Source organism: Anopheles merus, chromosome 2L (genome assembly GCF_017562075.2).
Source record: "Anopheles merus strain MAF chromosome 2L, AmerM5.1, whole genome shotgun sequence".
In the NCBI taxonomy this organism is placed as follows: Eukaryota; Metazoa; Arthropoda; class Insecta; order Diptera; family Culicidae; genus Anopheles; species Anopheles merus.
The window spans coordinates 28091020-28105807 of record NC_054083.1 but is presented as its reverse complement, the minus strand read 5'-3'; the positions used below and the strand labels follow the sequence as shown (position 1 = coordinate 28105807).

Genomic DNA, 14788 nt, shown 5'->3' with positions numbered 1-14788 from the left:
CCTCTGTGTGTGTATGTGTGTGAGAGTGAGAGAGCGTACCAGTGTCCATTACTGAAATTGGGAGAGCGAGAAAGGGTCCTGCGGCAGGAGCAATATTTCCTGCTGCCAGCACTGTAGCACTTCTGCACTTGACTGATGTGAAAATTGAAAATTCCAACTCCAGCTCGCGGAGCCAGAGAGTGAAGAGCGCGCGTGAGAGCCCCCTTGCCAGCACTCACACATGCGCGCTCCTGCAAGGAGCTAACCGTGAGCGGCGAGCGAGCAATGGAGAGCGCGAGCAAACGACTGAAGGAAACCGCTCGGCAGCAGTTGGCAGAGCGACCGAGCAATAGCAGCAGCAGCAACCAAGCAGTCAGCAGCCAGCAGAGTGAAATTGGAAAAGTCACCCGTGCAGCCAGTTTGGCCAGTTTGGCCAGTTTGAGTGAGCGTCGAGGTCAGCAGGTAGCAGCAGCCAAGCAGTGCGCGTTTGCCCTCGCGTTTTGTGTCCTACGTGTGTGAATCCTTTTTTCAGTTTCGGTTTTTCCGTTTTTTATCTTGCGAGCTGCCCGTTACTTGCGCCCGTCCGCTGTCGCGAAAGTGTGAGTGGGTGGGTGTGTGGGCGGGTGTGCGGGAGTGTGTGTGTGTGTGCGTGTACGTGTGCCCATGGCTGAGCTGTACGTGTGACGAGTCGCTGGTCTGCTCGGGGAACTTTTCCCGTACAAGAGACAGGGACTTTTTTTTTTTGCTCGTGCGATGGCGGTGATGGAGAAAATGCTGCGAAGGAATCGATCGATCCGAAACAAGTTGCTGCTTAGAAGGTGGATTCTGTGAAGTAAAACTGCTGGAACGCGTACTGCGTGAGCCTGCTAGCACCGTGAAGAAAAGGTAGACGAGCTCGACCCACTGAAGCAGTTGCAAAATCGTAGCCCATTCATCCTGGGACCAATTAACAGAGGACGGAAGTGGACCGTGGACATATGTGTGTCTGTGTGTGTATGTTCCTATATATGTGGGTGCAAGTGCGTGTGTGTGTGTGTGTCTATGCGATGTTATGTGGGAAAGAAAAAATCGTCATCGTTCTCAAGCAAAAATGGAGACCTTTCGCCGTGAAATGTGACGCGATTACACGGTCGGAGGGAACTCTTTAGGACCTGAAAGAATGAATGAAAAGAATGTTTCCTAGTCGTGCTGACCTGGAAAGCTCGGCGTATTCACTGTCATCATCATTATCGTCATTATCATAGTTATCTCTGTGCTTTTTATCACCTAATACCATCATCATCATCATCATAATCATCATCAGCAGCATTGCCGAAGTAGCAGCAGCGTTTAGTACGACCACTAGCGCAGCTAGGACATATCCAGGACAAAACCAATACCCAGTGGCACCACCAACACTCGCGAATGCTCGCCCCTGCCTTACACCTACTGTTAACATTCAAAAACCCACCCACTGACACACATGTACACACACAGACATACATACGTATAAGAACACACACACACACACACACTTACACAAACACACGCTATAAGTCGACGCTGTCCAAGTGACATTTGGGTGTACCGTGATCTTGGCTGACGGGAGAAGAGGATGAAATTCTTCTGATTGGAGCAGTGAATATCAAACCAAACTGCAGCATTTTTTTTTGGACCCAGAACATTCGCTGAATTCGATGGACTGTTAGCGAAAGTGGTCTGAAGCTGTCCCCAAACTACGCCTCGTGGGGGTAGTAGCAGAGGGACTGGGCATACATTACCTTGCAGCTGGAATGACATTTCGCTCGAAACGAGGGACACACGCAAATCGAGAACAATTATTGGGTGCACTCGTGCATGGCAAGCAGTACACCCACAGGCCAGAGATCGGACTTGCCACTCTCTCTCTCTCTTTCTCTCTCTCTCTCTCTCTCTCTCTCTCACACACACACACACACACACACACACACACACACACACACACACATACACACACACACACACACACACACACACACACACACACACACACACATACACCGAGTTCCGAGTGTTAGTGGCGGTGTACGGTGTATGTGTGTGGGTGCGTTTGTGGGGATGCGTGTCCTAATGCCCTTAATTTGAAACGTTTCCCCTGAATGGGGATGATTCGTTTGCTGGATCAATTCGTGCCGGGGGAAGAAACCGCTCAAAAGACAACCATATGACCATATGTGCTCTGTAAGGGCTTTTTGGAAGGCATTTTGAAGACTTTTAGCAGTCTAAAATCCAATGATAGAGGCCACCTATTCACGTTCCATAGGACGAAGACGATGCATTGAGAGGTTCGCCCTTATCGCACTCACACACACGCACACACGGCCGACACCAGCGGGAAGACCTCTGTAGAATCGTGAAAGAAAGCACACAATAACAAAAAAAAAAAGCACACGAACAAATTAAATACAGTGAGAGAGCGAGGGCGAGCGAGAGCGAGAGAGTTTTCCATAGGTGAAAACCGTTTAGGAAAGCGTGGCTCAGCGTGGCTCCAAAGATCCATCGCTCTCTCCCGTTACAAACAGGACCTGATAAAACAGGCTCCAAGCTGGAGAGCAACATTGAAGCGTGTGATACAATGTGAGACAGTGTGCGTGTTCGAAACACACACTCTCTCTCTCTCTCTCTCTCTCTCACACACACGCGCTCTCAAAATGGAGCAACATTCAGTGGAGCGTATTGTGTGGATAATACCTCAACGTGTGTGCGTGTGTGTGTGCTGTGGCTTGCCTTTGCTCCGTGTGTTGCTCCGTCGTGACCTCGCAGTACGCATGAGTGATGTTATCGATTGATTGCGCACGCAAACCCTTTGCTCGTCGCGCCATCTCTCGCATGCGGCCGAGAACCGTTCGACAGTAGCAGCAGCACCAGCAGCAACATCAGCAGTAGCAGCACCATCAGCAGGCTGCGCACACTTTCTGGTTGATGCGGTTTACGGGGGAACGGGGAGCAGCAGTGTGGGCAGGGGGTTGGAAAAAGTATGCCAAAGACACAAATACACACACAGCCACACATACACTATATACAGACACACAGAAAAAAAAACACGCGCACACTTTCTAACGCGCGCGCGTGTCTGGTGTCGTTGATTGCGTGCGTGCGTGCGTGCTGATCGTGACAGTGCCGTTGGTGTGGGTGTGTGAGTGTGTGCTCGTGTTGGGGGTTTCGTTTGAATCAGATGGTGTAAACGAGCTACGATTCCAGGCTGCTACGATTAAGCCTCAGAGGACGCGTGTGTGCGACTTCGCAGCGTGGACCGGGTGAGCACGAGTGTTGGGACGTGTACGTGCGTGTCTGTGTTTGTGGGGACCGCGATCTTGACCAGCCAACCTTAGCCAAACCGGCGAAATGGCCGATCGGTCGGTAACTGTGTCAGGGGCAGGAGCAAAATGGCCGCAGGGAGGCCCAGTGTTGCCGCTCGAGTGGCGCTCTCACTGCGGGGCATGTTGATCAGCACAGTGCGTGTGTGTGTTTGCGTGTGTGTATATGTGTGTACAAAGGTCACTAAATTGTTTTCGTGTCGTGTTTATCCAGTGCCAATGGTGGAAGTGTTGTTACAGCACCAGCAGCAGCAGCAGCAGCAGCAGCGGCGGCAGCTCGAGTCGTCGGTGTCAGTGTCGGTGCGGTCGTGGAGCAGTGTCGCTAGTGTGGCGTTTGTCGCCCGCGGTGTCCGTCAGTGTGGGCCCGTGAGCCCGGTTTCGGTGCTGGTGGTGCAGGGTGCGTGCGCGCGTGACCGTTGTGGGCACTGAGAGCGTGAAAAGAGCGTGTAAGAAAGGGTAGCGAGTAGGGCAAACGGCACCGCGCGTAGCGAAAGAAGCAAGTAAAAGCGAAGCAAGAGAAGAGGAAAAGGAAGCAAGCTATAAGGTTGTTGAAGCGAGCGAGCGAAGAAGAAAAAGAAAAGAGGGTGCAACGAAAACGGGGCTGCCGGAACGCACTGTGGCGAAGTTGCCGTGGCATTGCCGGAAGTGACGTGCTGGGGGGGGCAGACGAAGAACAGGCGCGCGGCAACCGAGGGGTGGGAGGAGGAGGAGGAGGAGCAGGAGAAGGAGGCGGGACGTTACGGCGCATCGGCGGACGATGATGGTGGGGCCATGAGCCCGAGCCCCGAGGTCGTTGCGAGCCGCAAGCGCGTCTCAAGCGGGCCTGCACCATGCTAGCGCCGCCGAACCCGAGGTCAATATGCGGCCAGGACCCGGGCTGGTCGTGATGGCGCTTGCGTTTATTTCGGGGGCTCGGCGAGGCACCGGTCAACAGAGCAGCAGTGCCAGTCAGAGTGGCAGGTTGGGCATAGTTGGAGAAGACAATACGGGAGCAGGCGGCGCACTAACGCGGATCAATCCGTGGCTTTCGGCGTGCGATCTGGAGCAGCCCAACTCGGCACCGGATCTCCAGGTTAGTAGCAGTAGCAGTCGAACAGTTGCTTCCAGCTCCGGTTTCAGGTACCAATCGGGTCGCGATCGCACCGTTACTCCGTTCAGCCACCCATATTCGAGCGGGAGGATGTGTTCCTTTCCCATTCACAGCGAGCCATTCATTATCGCTTGAGCTGCTCATTCCCTTCTGGTCTCGTGTTATGGATCTTACTCCAGTAAAGAACAAAACAACAACAACAACCAACAACCCAGGCAGACCACGAACCCGAAATCCATTCCTGGGAGCAAACGCACCGGGGCCTACCGACGGGTCCCATTCATCAATTATATAATAATAAAATTCAACCGTTCCGAAAAGAGCGCTCTCGCCGCTCTTTGCCCATTGCCGCGAAGGAGTCACATCCGGAGATATTCGGCAAAATTCTGAGCAGTGGCCCCGGAGAGTACGCTCTGCCCGCTCGGCAAGAAGCGCCAGCAGCAACAGCAGCGCGGAGAAAAAGAGAGCGAAGCGACTTTTTCTTCTGTTCTTTGCCCTCTTTTGTCCATCCCCGCATCCTTCCTTTCCCGCATCTTTCCACCCACAAAATCGGCAGCTCGTCTGTGCTTCTGGGGGCTGTCAGCAGTCCTTAGCGAAGCGAAGTCCTTCGCCTGCTCGTGAGATTTCCGTTTTTGTGCGAGATCCACCGATGCTCTCCAGCGGCTCTCGCGGTTGCAAAACACACATACTTGCAGGCGTATACACAGTCCCACATTTACCAGCAAATGATCCGGCTGGGACTTTTCATGGTAGGCAGATGGTGATATCCTAGCCCTTTTTTTTAGGCGGGAGGTTAGCGTTGTTTTTGGCAGTGCGGGAATCCTAAAATTGGAACTGTTGAAGATACCGGGGGACCGAAGAAGAAACGGAATAATAGAAAAAAAAAACACCATTGACTGCTCGGTCGAGCGTGCTGCTATGCTGAGATGCTGAGATTGTCGTAGTTGTGGTAGTATAGGTTGTTAGCGCTATTAGCACTAGTAGTGGTAGTAGTAGTAGTAGTGGTAGTACTAAGGATTAGTTGGTGGTCGTACCTGGTTGGATGATTGTTTGCTTGCCTTTGATGGTGGTGGTGCTGGTAATGAAAATTAACTTCAAATTTCAACCAATTCGACCAAATGCCTGTATGGATGTGTTTGTGTGTATGGGGTTCCACATACTTTTGTCACCAAATTATGCTTATTTTTCTACCGTTGAGTCTGGTGATTTGCGAGGCTCATAATTGCAAGACGTCGCGTGAGTGCCAATTTATTCGTTGTGTCTTTGAACTGCTTCAATGATCAGAGGAGGTTTTTTTTTAATAGTTTTCCTGATCTCAAGGCGTGTTTATTAGAGTGTGTGATGGAAAGTATCCCAAAAATCTTGCATAATTTTATTGAATTATTTTAGTAAAGATATAAAAGACTCCTCTTTACAACTGCAGATTGCGAGTGTTCTACAATGTATATAGGATTGATTTAATTACGGAATGAGTATTTCTCATACTTCTTTTGCGGTCTTGGCTTTTGATTCTTTTTACCAATATTAACAGACAAAAACCACCTTCACCTTCAATCGATACGTGTCCATCTACTCGAACTTGCACGCCTCAAAACTAGGCGCCCCCATCCGTCTCGCACGACGTCTGCAAGCTTTTCTATAAATTTATCAACGTCAACGGACAAAACGGGCCTGTGCTATCTGTGCAGCAGCTCACACACACACACACAGACACACTCATACAAAAGTACGTCAATATGTGCACCATGTGTATGGCGATGGCAAAGCCGAGATAAAGCCCAAGCATTTAGCGAAGCCGAAGTCCATTGAACGACGGTGCCGGCACGGGGGAAAAGGGCACAAAATCTATATCTACCAGGCCGCGGCAGCGTGCAGGCCGTAGCAAAGGCCCGAACGGTGAAGGCAAAGGCATAAGTAGCAATACTTCATGCTGAGACTGCGGCGAAGCGCCCAGCTTCCCTTGGGTTGTGTGTACCGGTTTGTAGCCCCAAAAAATCGACGCAAGACGCTGTCATTTGCTAAGCGGCCCAAGAAAGGAACGGCTTTGTAGCGGGAAGGGCGGAAGATGAAGGGTGGCAGCTCGAAAGCGGACGAACAAACGTGATAAAAACGCTGTAAGTAAACCGTAACAGATTGCACGCGTGCTATACCAGCCCCGGCTTGGATGCTGGTTGCAAGGTTGCCTTTTGTGTGTGGTGTGTAAGGTGTGTAAGGCCTCAGAAGGGTTCGAGGTGCGCGGGGGACATCTTGTACCCCGCAATGTAGGAGATGGATTGATGCCATCTTCATCAAGCGCCGTCTGCACACCAGCACCCAGGCAGCGCTCACCCCTACTGCGCGCGTTACGTGAGATAAGCGGGTGCAGGATATTGGTGGGCTACTCATCCCGTCCCGTGTCTTGCGTGGGATATGTGGGCTGTGCGGGAGGGCGGGCGGACGGGTGGGTGCCTCGTTTTCTTCTACATTCCTTAGGCATTAAGCAGTGGCAGGCGGCTGAGGTGAAAGGCGCAACCGATCGAACCGGGTAGGAACAACAACGAAAAAATGGATTCCATCACAAGAGCTTCCATCACCACAGCAAGTAAGTGGGCGCGGGCGCTGGCACACAGCAAATATCGACACACTCACACACATGCACAGAGGAGAAAAGAACCAAGAAAAAAGAACACACTTTCCTACCTACCTTCAACAACAGAGCCCGTTTCGGTGAGGGTGATTTTTTTCTGTGCTGCTGCTGCTGCTGCTTCCTTCTCTACAACCGGGAAAAGCGAAAGCCCATCATTCATCGAGCGAAGAGGGCATTAGCATAGGAGGCATTTTACTGCTCAATTCATTCCCGACCCTTTCCCGGCCGTAGCGATCACCGTGGCGAAAGAAAAGGGTGGCAAGGAAAGTGGTAGGCAGCAAAACGAAAGAAGAAAAAAATCCGTTGTCCACCGCCCCTTGTGATACCACACCACCGTAGGGTGTGAAGGACTTTCTTGTGGTTTTTTTTTATATACCCGACGCGAAAGAAACTGAAGTAGAACTTCTGTAAAGAGAGATGAAAAAAAGGGACTGTGCGGGTTGATTGTTGGTTGCAAAATTCGCAACATCCGTCCGCCATCGGCCGGAATCGGGCCAGCGGAATTGTGGATCTGTTTGATTTGAACTCGGTCGAACGAACGTTTTGTCATTCTTTTCATTATTTTTTTCCTATTTTCCTCTCTGTCTCGCTCTCTCTCTCTATCACACACACACATACACACAAAGAGGCTCCTTAGCCTTACGGTGCTATTACTTGGTGTTATTCAATATTCTTCTCCACTCGTAGCCCCTCGTTGTCTGTGTTCCCCCTTTTTTGCCAGTGGTAGGAAAATAGGGCCTAACGCTTTCATATCATTAACATATAGCTAGGAGCATCATGCTCCCACCGCAAGAAGGAAACCCGCTCCTCCTCATCCTTTCCTGCTGCAGGAAAGCTGCGGGAATTTTTCACGCTTTTCCTTCAACCTCTCACGAGCACGGTGCGCTACACGGTGCACGAACGAATCGGGAGAGAGTGAGAGAGTGTCTGTGTACCGTCGCTCTCGTAGTAGACGGAGATAGTTTTCCCATCATCTGAGACGGCTTTCCCACAACCAGGATCACTCTCTTGCTATCTCTCTCTCTCTCTCTCTCTCTCTCTCTCTCTCTCTCTCTCTCTCTCTCTCTCTCTGTTTTCTCTACACTGCTGCTCACACACACACACCAACACCAGCTGGGGATCGGGCTAGGGAAGCTCAGCTGGGAGGGATTCGCGTTCCTGCGGACGACGGTCGGTCCAGCACCAACACTAGCGCCCGGCCACGACGCATGCTGGTGTAGCCACTGCCTTGACACACTTATACTAGCGCGTGCCAGCGCAGCGCATTCCCGTCCTGATCCGTTTTGCCCATTCACAAACTAGTCAACTTCCTTATCGTGGGCCGAGCATCGAGAGCACACGGGTTCGATTCGCTCGAAATCAAACCGAACCGGGCCACCCCGTGTCCAATAATGTGTGCGTGTGTGTGTGTGTCTTCCTCTTTTCCTAGAGACTTTTTTTTTGCTTTTCCCGTTGCGTTTTTTTTCCTGCGTGCTCTATTCTATCGCGCTCTAACGTATTATTCTTGTAATGTTTCGCCTGTTTGGATCGGTCTCTCTCTCTCTCTCTCTCACACACTCCATCGACCCTCCTCCCGTCACTGGATAAACAATATGTCACACCAGCATTAGGCCAAAGGCTCACCGCAGGGCCCCTTGTCCGCACCTTGGACGATGCTTTCCCTCCCCCGATCCCGGAAGGCTTTATTAATCGCCATCGGCAGCCATCGGGTATTGATTTTAATTTGCTGCCATTTTTCCCATCACCTTGCCTCCTTGCGATGGCGGAACAGCGTTTTGGGCTGAAGAGAAGAAACCCATCAAGAAGAAGAAGAAGAAGAAGAAGAAGAAGAAGAAGAAGCTCAGTTTTTGTTGCTGTTATTTCGATGGCGATGATCTAATCGTTCGGGCTAGCAGCAGCACCGAAGTTGGTTACTAAGAACGTTGTTAAGGACCTTGGGCTTGGGTGTGGGTTGTTTGTTGTTGTTGTTGTTGCTGTTGTCTTTGCTCGGGTTTCACCGCAGCTCTAAGTCCTTCTTGTTTTTTGTTGTTGTTGTTGTTTTGTTTTGTTCTGCCGTACGATGATGATGAATGGTTTGTTATAGTCGGTAGTTTGCATGATGAAGGCTGAAGTTTTTTTTCACTTGGTACGGGGGTTTGCTTTATACAAATGGAAGAAGCGAGAAGGCTCCCGGATTAATAATGAGCAGCGTTAAAACGTGTCATCGGTTTAATCAGCGAACAAATCGCCTATTGACAGATCAGAAATTAGTGACTTAGAGCAAGATTATGCCTAAGGCCTTTTCTTGAGGCGAAAATTGCCTTAAATGAGCTCATGAGTAGACTCACCAGCTCCAACCTTCAAAGAACTCGTGTAAGAAATTGAAGACATTACGAACAAGCTTTCTCTATTACTCGAAAAACTTACGAAACGAAGATTCTACAAATAATCAAACAACATGAGACAGCATTTCTGTTAATCACTCTGTTCACAAAACCAGATATAAATCCCAACAGCTCTCCACAAACTAACTTACAAACAATTCTTTAAACCCTCACCGTACAACAGGCTCTTCAGGTCGGCCCACTTTGCGCAGTCCTTCCCAAACGCGGTTCGGCGGAAACGATTATGAACCGACGTGATGGGTGGTGGTGGTGGAACCCTTTGGGATGGGGATGAACAACTCTCACGCGCGCACACACACACCCACAAGAGGTTCCGTATCGTTCGGTGGGCTTTAGAGTACCTTCCCGTGTCTAGTGCTCCAGCAGGCGTAAGGGAGACGGCCCACTCGATGTGGAGTCCCGGGCCGGGAAACCGAGCTAACCGGGTGTTACGAAACGTTTGCGCCGGGGCACCGGGGCACAACAGGGACGCGGGCTCGCTTGTGGAATGCAACTCACCCAAGCGCTACTGCTGAATCGCCCACACACCCACGGCATTATCGGGGACTATTGTCTTTCCACGGTGCAAAAAGAGTAAGAAAACGAATTTGAAAAAAAAAACTTGAATTGAATCTCGAACCAAACTCGAGAGCGGAGCCGTTGCGTGTTGCGTGTGGTCGCGTGCATCAGACAGCATCTTGCGCTGGAAGAGGGGAAGAGCATCCCTTTGGGAGCTTTTTGTTCGACCTTTTCTTTTCGCGCTTCAGCTCGCGCCTCATCGCGCCGCGAGAGACGTCCCGCGAGCATATTACCTAACCGAGCGGCCTGGCAGCAATGATGGAACGGAGGGCCCTCCGTTCCCTTTCCATTGCCGCCACATTGCGCTCCGGAAGGACGTGATTGTCCCTCTGTTTCTGACTTTTATTAATTGATTTCGATTCCATCTGCAAGACAACGGCGACAACGGGCGGCTGTTGTCGTTTTTTCCCCTTTGTTTTCGCTCTCTCTCTCCCTTTTTCACACTCTTTTCCTTTTGTCTCGGTTCGGCTCGCATCACCGCCCTGGCCCATGTTTCCGCTCGGTGTTCGGTCATCCGGAAGGAATGGGAAATTTCGGTTGTCTCTTAGCCAAACCGCAGGGATTGTGCGGCTCCAATCCCCCGCCCGGACGAGGGTTTGGGTTTGGGTCTGGTTTTGGGTGGTAAATGGTTGCTGTGCCATTCTTCCCAGCATTCCAGCACCGTCTGTTCGTTCCGGCCCGAGGGCGCTTAATGCTCGTCCGGACGTTTTGTGGGACCTGTTTTTGGTTTTGTTTTGTTTTTTCTTCTGGTTTCTTGTTCCATTTGCGGTGGGTTGAGCTGGCGCAGAGACTTTTCCCCAATCGCAGTCGCTGGCAGTTTTTCGCTATCATTCGCTCGTTAATGTAGCAACCTTTCAAACCGATCCGATGATTGATTTTCGGCCGTTTGGTCCTGTCGATATTTCGATGCGTACCAATTTCCACCTCGGCTAATGCGAACCATTAGAGTGTGTGTGCGGTTGGGTGTGTTTATTTTTTCTCAACCTGCTTTAGGTGTGTTCCCGTTCGCTTCTTCTCTCTCTCTCTGTCTCTCTCTCTCTCTCTCTTTCACAGCATCGATCAGAATGCCTTGGTGTCGATTTTCTTGCTTCGGGGTGAACTTGCCACTTGTGGGAGGTGATTGTTTCAACGATTAAGGTTCGTTTCGGTGAAATCACCTCAATCTCTAGAGAGTGAAAAGACTACCCTGGCGTGTGCTGATGAGTTTCCATTCTCCCCAAGGAGCCTCTTTCCTTTCCTTTCTCACACTTGCTGATGTGGTGAAGTAGACGTAAAAAACCACCACGTCAAAATGTGATGACCGCTAGCCATCCGGGCTGGCTGGGATTGCATGATCGTAGTGCGCGACGAGGGACGAGCGACGAATTCGATGTTGGTCAAACGTGATGGCCAACGAGATTGGGATCTCGGGGCTGGCGCAATTGACATGCCGTACCGTGTTGTAGCCCCAGTGCTCGTCCCGTTAATCATTTCCACGAGGACCGTTAACGCTCCCGCCAGGCCGGCAAAACGTGCCAAAACAGCGAAAAAAGTAACACACCAACTGCGGGTTGGACATTCACTCAGGCACAGCTTCACACAACCACACACACACACACAGTTCGATCGCGTCTGGGTATGGACGGAGAATAAAAAAAGGCATGGAAATTTCACTCTCCGTCTGACAGCTAATTAGATGAATATCACTTTAAAGTGTATGTGCGCGCAACAAGCGCTTGTGGGAGTGTGGTGGCCAGCAGAATAATTTTTGGAGTATAAATATCGACCGGCGGGGGGCTAAATTTAGAGCGCTCATTGATCGACCGCTACCGCTGACACGGGACTTCCTGCGCGTGGTTGGAAAAGAGAGCGAGAGACAGAAAGAGGGAGAGAGATGTCCGGCGGGAAATGTCGCTGGAAGGCTTCTCGGCCGACCGGCGGTCCAGCGTTTGGGTTTGGAGAGCATTTTTTTCCATTTTTTATAAGCAACAATAATGTCACCTTTTTTCTTGCGTTGCTCCTATTGTTGTTATTAGCGCGTGAGTGCCTTCGAGGGCTACGGGGCGCGTGGGCTAAATAATTCATATTTTAATCAGAAACTAAATAAGGATACGCTTTTGGGTGTGTTGGCAGGCTGGAGGATACGTGGCAGGATTTAATGTGGTCCTTTTTGCGAAGGGAGGTTTTTTGTTGGGAAATTGGTCACATTTTTAAGCCTGCCCTACGGTAGCCATGGAAAGTACTGTTGATGAAAGATTGATAACATCGTATATGGAATGCCCGTTGAGCTGGTTTATGTTTAAATTTGATGTTTTTTTAAAAAATACATAAATTGTTGGTTGAAGGGACGTTCAGTGTTTTTAGTAAAAATATCTCAATAGTTTGTGCAACCTACACCACAACAAACACTCTGTTTGGGTCAATTCGATCACAACATGTTCGCCCTTCCCTCGGAAAATGTATGCATAAGCATCACAGTATTGTTCATTTGGGTTTGAACGTTTGATACAACAGAGCTTGGTCCGACCGTATGGCTTCATTTTAATTCAATAAACGTCATAAATGCTGACGAGAGCTACGCACCATGCATATGGTGTGGCACAATCAAACCGGACGGGCATGCAACTTATCATACGGACAGCATTAAAAAGGCAGAAAAAAATGTTGCAAACCGGGATCCAAAAAATTGAACCAATATTTACCGACACTGACGTACATTAATTGAGGCTGGACATCATGGACAGTTTCCATCAAACTGGTGTTGCACTACGTAGTCACGAGTTATGCTAGCCTTGCAATTTGATTATGTTGGAATATGTTCAGCTCACTCAATTGACATTCTAGTACTGGCATAAACGATGGTGAAGGGCGTCATTTTATAATACTATTTGCTTAAAAAATTGAGTGGTTCATTTTTACATTGTTCCAAGGGCTTTAATGCGACAAGAGTGATAATAGTACAATAGATATTACAGTAATGCTGGCATATTGTATTTAACGGTTTTCCATTTATTGGTAGTTTCGGGTTATGACCATCGTCGCTGCTTATTTCTGATGTAGAATGAAAAGAACATTATTACAAAGGTAATAGTTCCTCACAAATTCTGGGTTCTATCTAGTGTCAATTCTTGATCGTCTATCATGAACGCTGGCTGTCGGCACATGAGCCTAAATTTAATGTAGAAATGTTTAGTCATACCTTTTACTCAAGCGTTTGAAGCAAATAATTACCCAAGCAATGCTGTGTGAAATTCAGTTATTTCAAATATGTATCATATTTTCATGCCCACAAAACTACTGCCATAAAAAGAAACAATCCAAACCGTAATAGATGCCACAAAAGACTCGTACTCGCCACCAGTCTTATGAAAATAAACTGAATTTGCCTTTTGTCAATCATGCGGGTTAAGCTTGACATCAAGTGCCTCCGGCCCAGGGTAGCCATGGCCCGGAGTGCCTTCTTTCAGCCCGTCCCACCCTTTCGACACGCATGCCAGGGGCGTATCAGATGTACCGGCGTGGCCCGGTAATGCCGATTTCCGATGCCGCGCGCAATCCGGGCCAGCTCCATCGCGCACGGCTTCTTTCGCAACGGGTGGATGCGGTGTTTGAAACATGCAGCCAAAAAAAAAAAATACATTCGGCATGAATATTTATAGGCCCTGGCCGCTGCCAAGAACCGCACGCATGTTGTTGATAGTATCAAATTTCGAAAATAAACCTACATGATGCTGCAAACCTTCATTTTCCTTTGCGTTTTTTTTTCTTTGGGTGGTTGTTACAAGCATAGTTGCTCGTTCGTTTCGGTTCGGCATTCCGGGCGTGCTTTTCGGGTGGGAAGAAGCTTGGGCAATGAGGCACAGAAACATGCGACACACATACACGCACACACACACGCGCGCGCTCGAAATGGATATCCATATCGACCGCTGGTAATACGCTCGCCTTCCCATGAAGTTTGGGCGCAGAGGCTTTCCCGAGGACGTTTGCGGGCAAAAGAGGGAAGTAATTCTGTTGCTTTGCGAGAGTGTTACGGTTCGGTGGAGTTCCTTTCTTGCTACGGCAGAAGGCAGCAGAAAATAACTATGCTCATATCGAGCTGGTTTGCTAAAAGACCTTCCCAAACCCATTTGGTTATTCATATTTTGGCTCGGTTTGTGGCAGGCAAAAAATAGGAGCAACAGAGGAGCATTGCAACATTTTACTGTAGCAGTATTAGACAATGATGAGTTGTCTAGATAACTTCACAGACTAAGAATCAAAAGATATTTCAAAGAAATCTTTTTATCAAAGTGTACCAAAATTTCTAACAATTTTGTTTAACAAAACCGAAAAGATGTTCTTGATTTTTCCTAAACTGTTTAGCTCTTCTCATCAAATACGACGCTTGATATATTACATTCATTCCACATACTTCGACTCAAACTTTATCTAACCTGTCTCCCTTCTACCTACTGATATCTTATGCGATTGTGCAGCTGTGTGTGTGTGTTTGTGTCTTTGTGTGCTTCCTCTGGTCGTTTCTGGGCTGTCACGTTTTCCCGGAAGGTTGTAGCTTGCGCCTTGCCCGATAGGAAAACTAGGACACTGCCACCCTACCCGGTCTTGGCGTCGGTGTTGGTGAGTGGCCGTACTGCCGCACACTGCAGTAATTGACCTTCGATTTTATTGTGCGAGTAAATTTATTGCGCTTTGCGATTGCATCCATGCTCCAGGAGCTTTGGTTTGGATCGATTGTGGACCGTGCCCGGGTAGTGGTGGGCAAGTTCGGTGTTGCCCCACGCCTTGCCAACGATAAAAAGACGCTCGAGGAATGGATTTCTTTCTCGATGCATTT

At 49.4% G+C, this 14788-nt stretch overlaps 1 protein-coding gene across 9 annotated transcripts in view; it reads left to right on the top strand.

Annotated features, from left to right (window-relative positions):
• LOC121591328 overlaps positions 1-14788 on the top strand; it is a 45166-nt gene that overhangs the window by 1148 nt on the left and 29230 nt on the right. The window contains exons 1-2 of one of the 9 annotated variants that reach the window (XM_041911691.1): positions 300-433; positions 3529-4386. In XM_041911691.1, coding sequence (XP_041767625.1) covers positions 4174-4386 — 213 coding nt within the window. In that variant the 5' untranslated portion in view covers positions 300-433; positions 3529-4173. The other 8 variants (XM_041911685.1, XM_041911686.1, XM_041911683.1 and 5 more) reach the window with 8 other exon arrangements.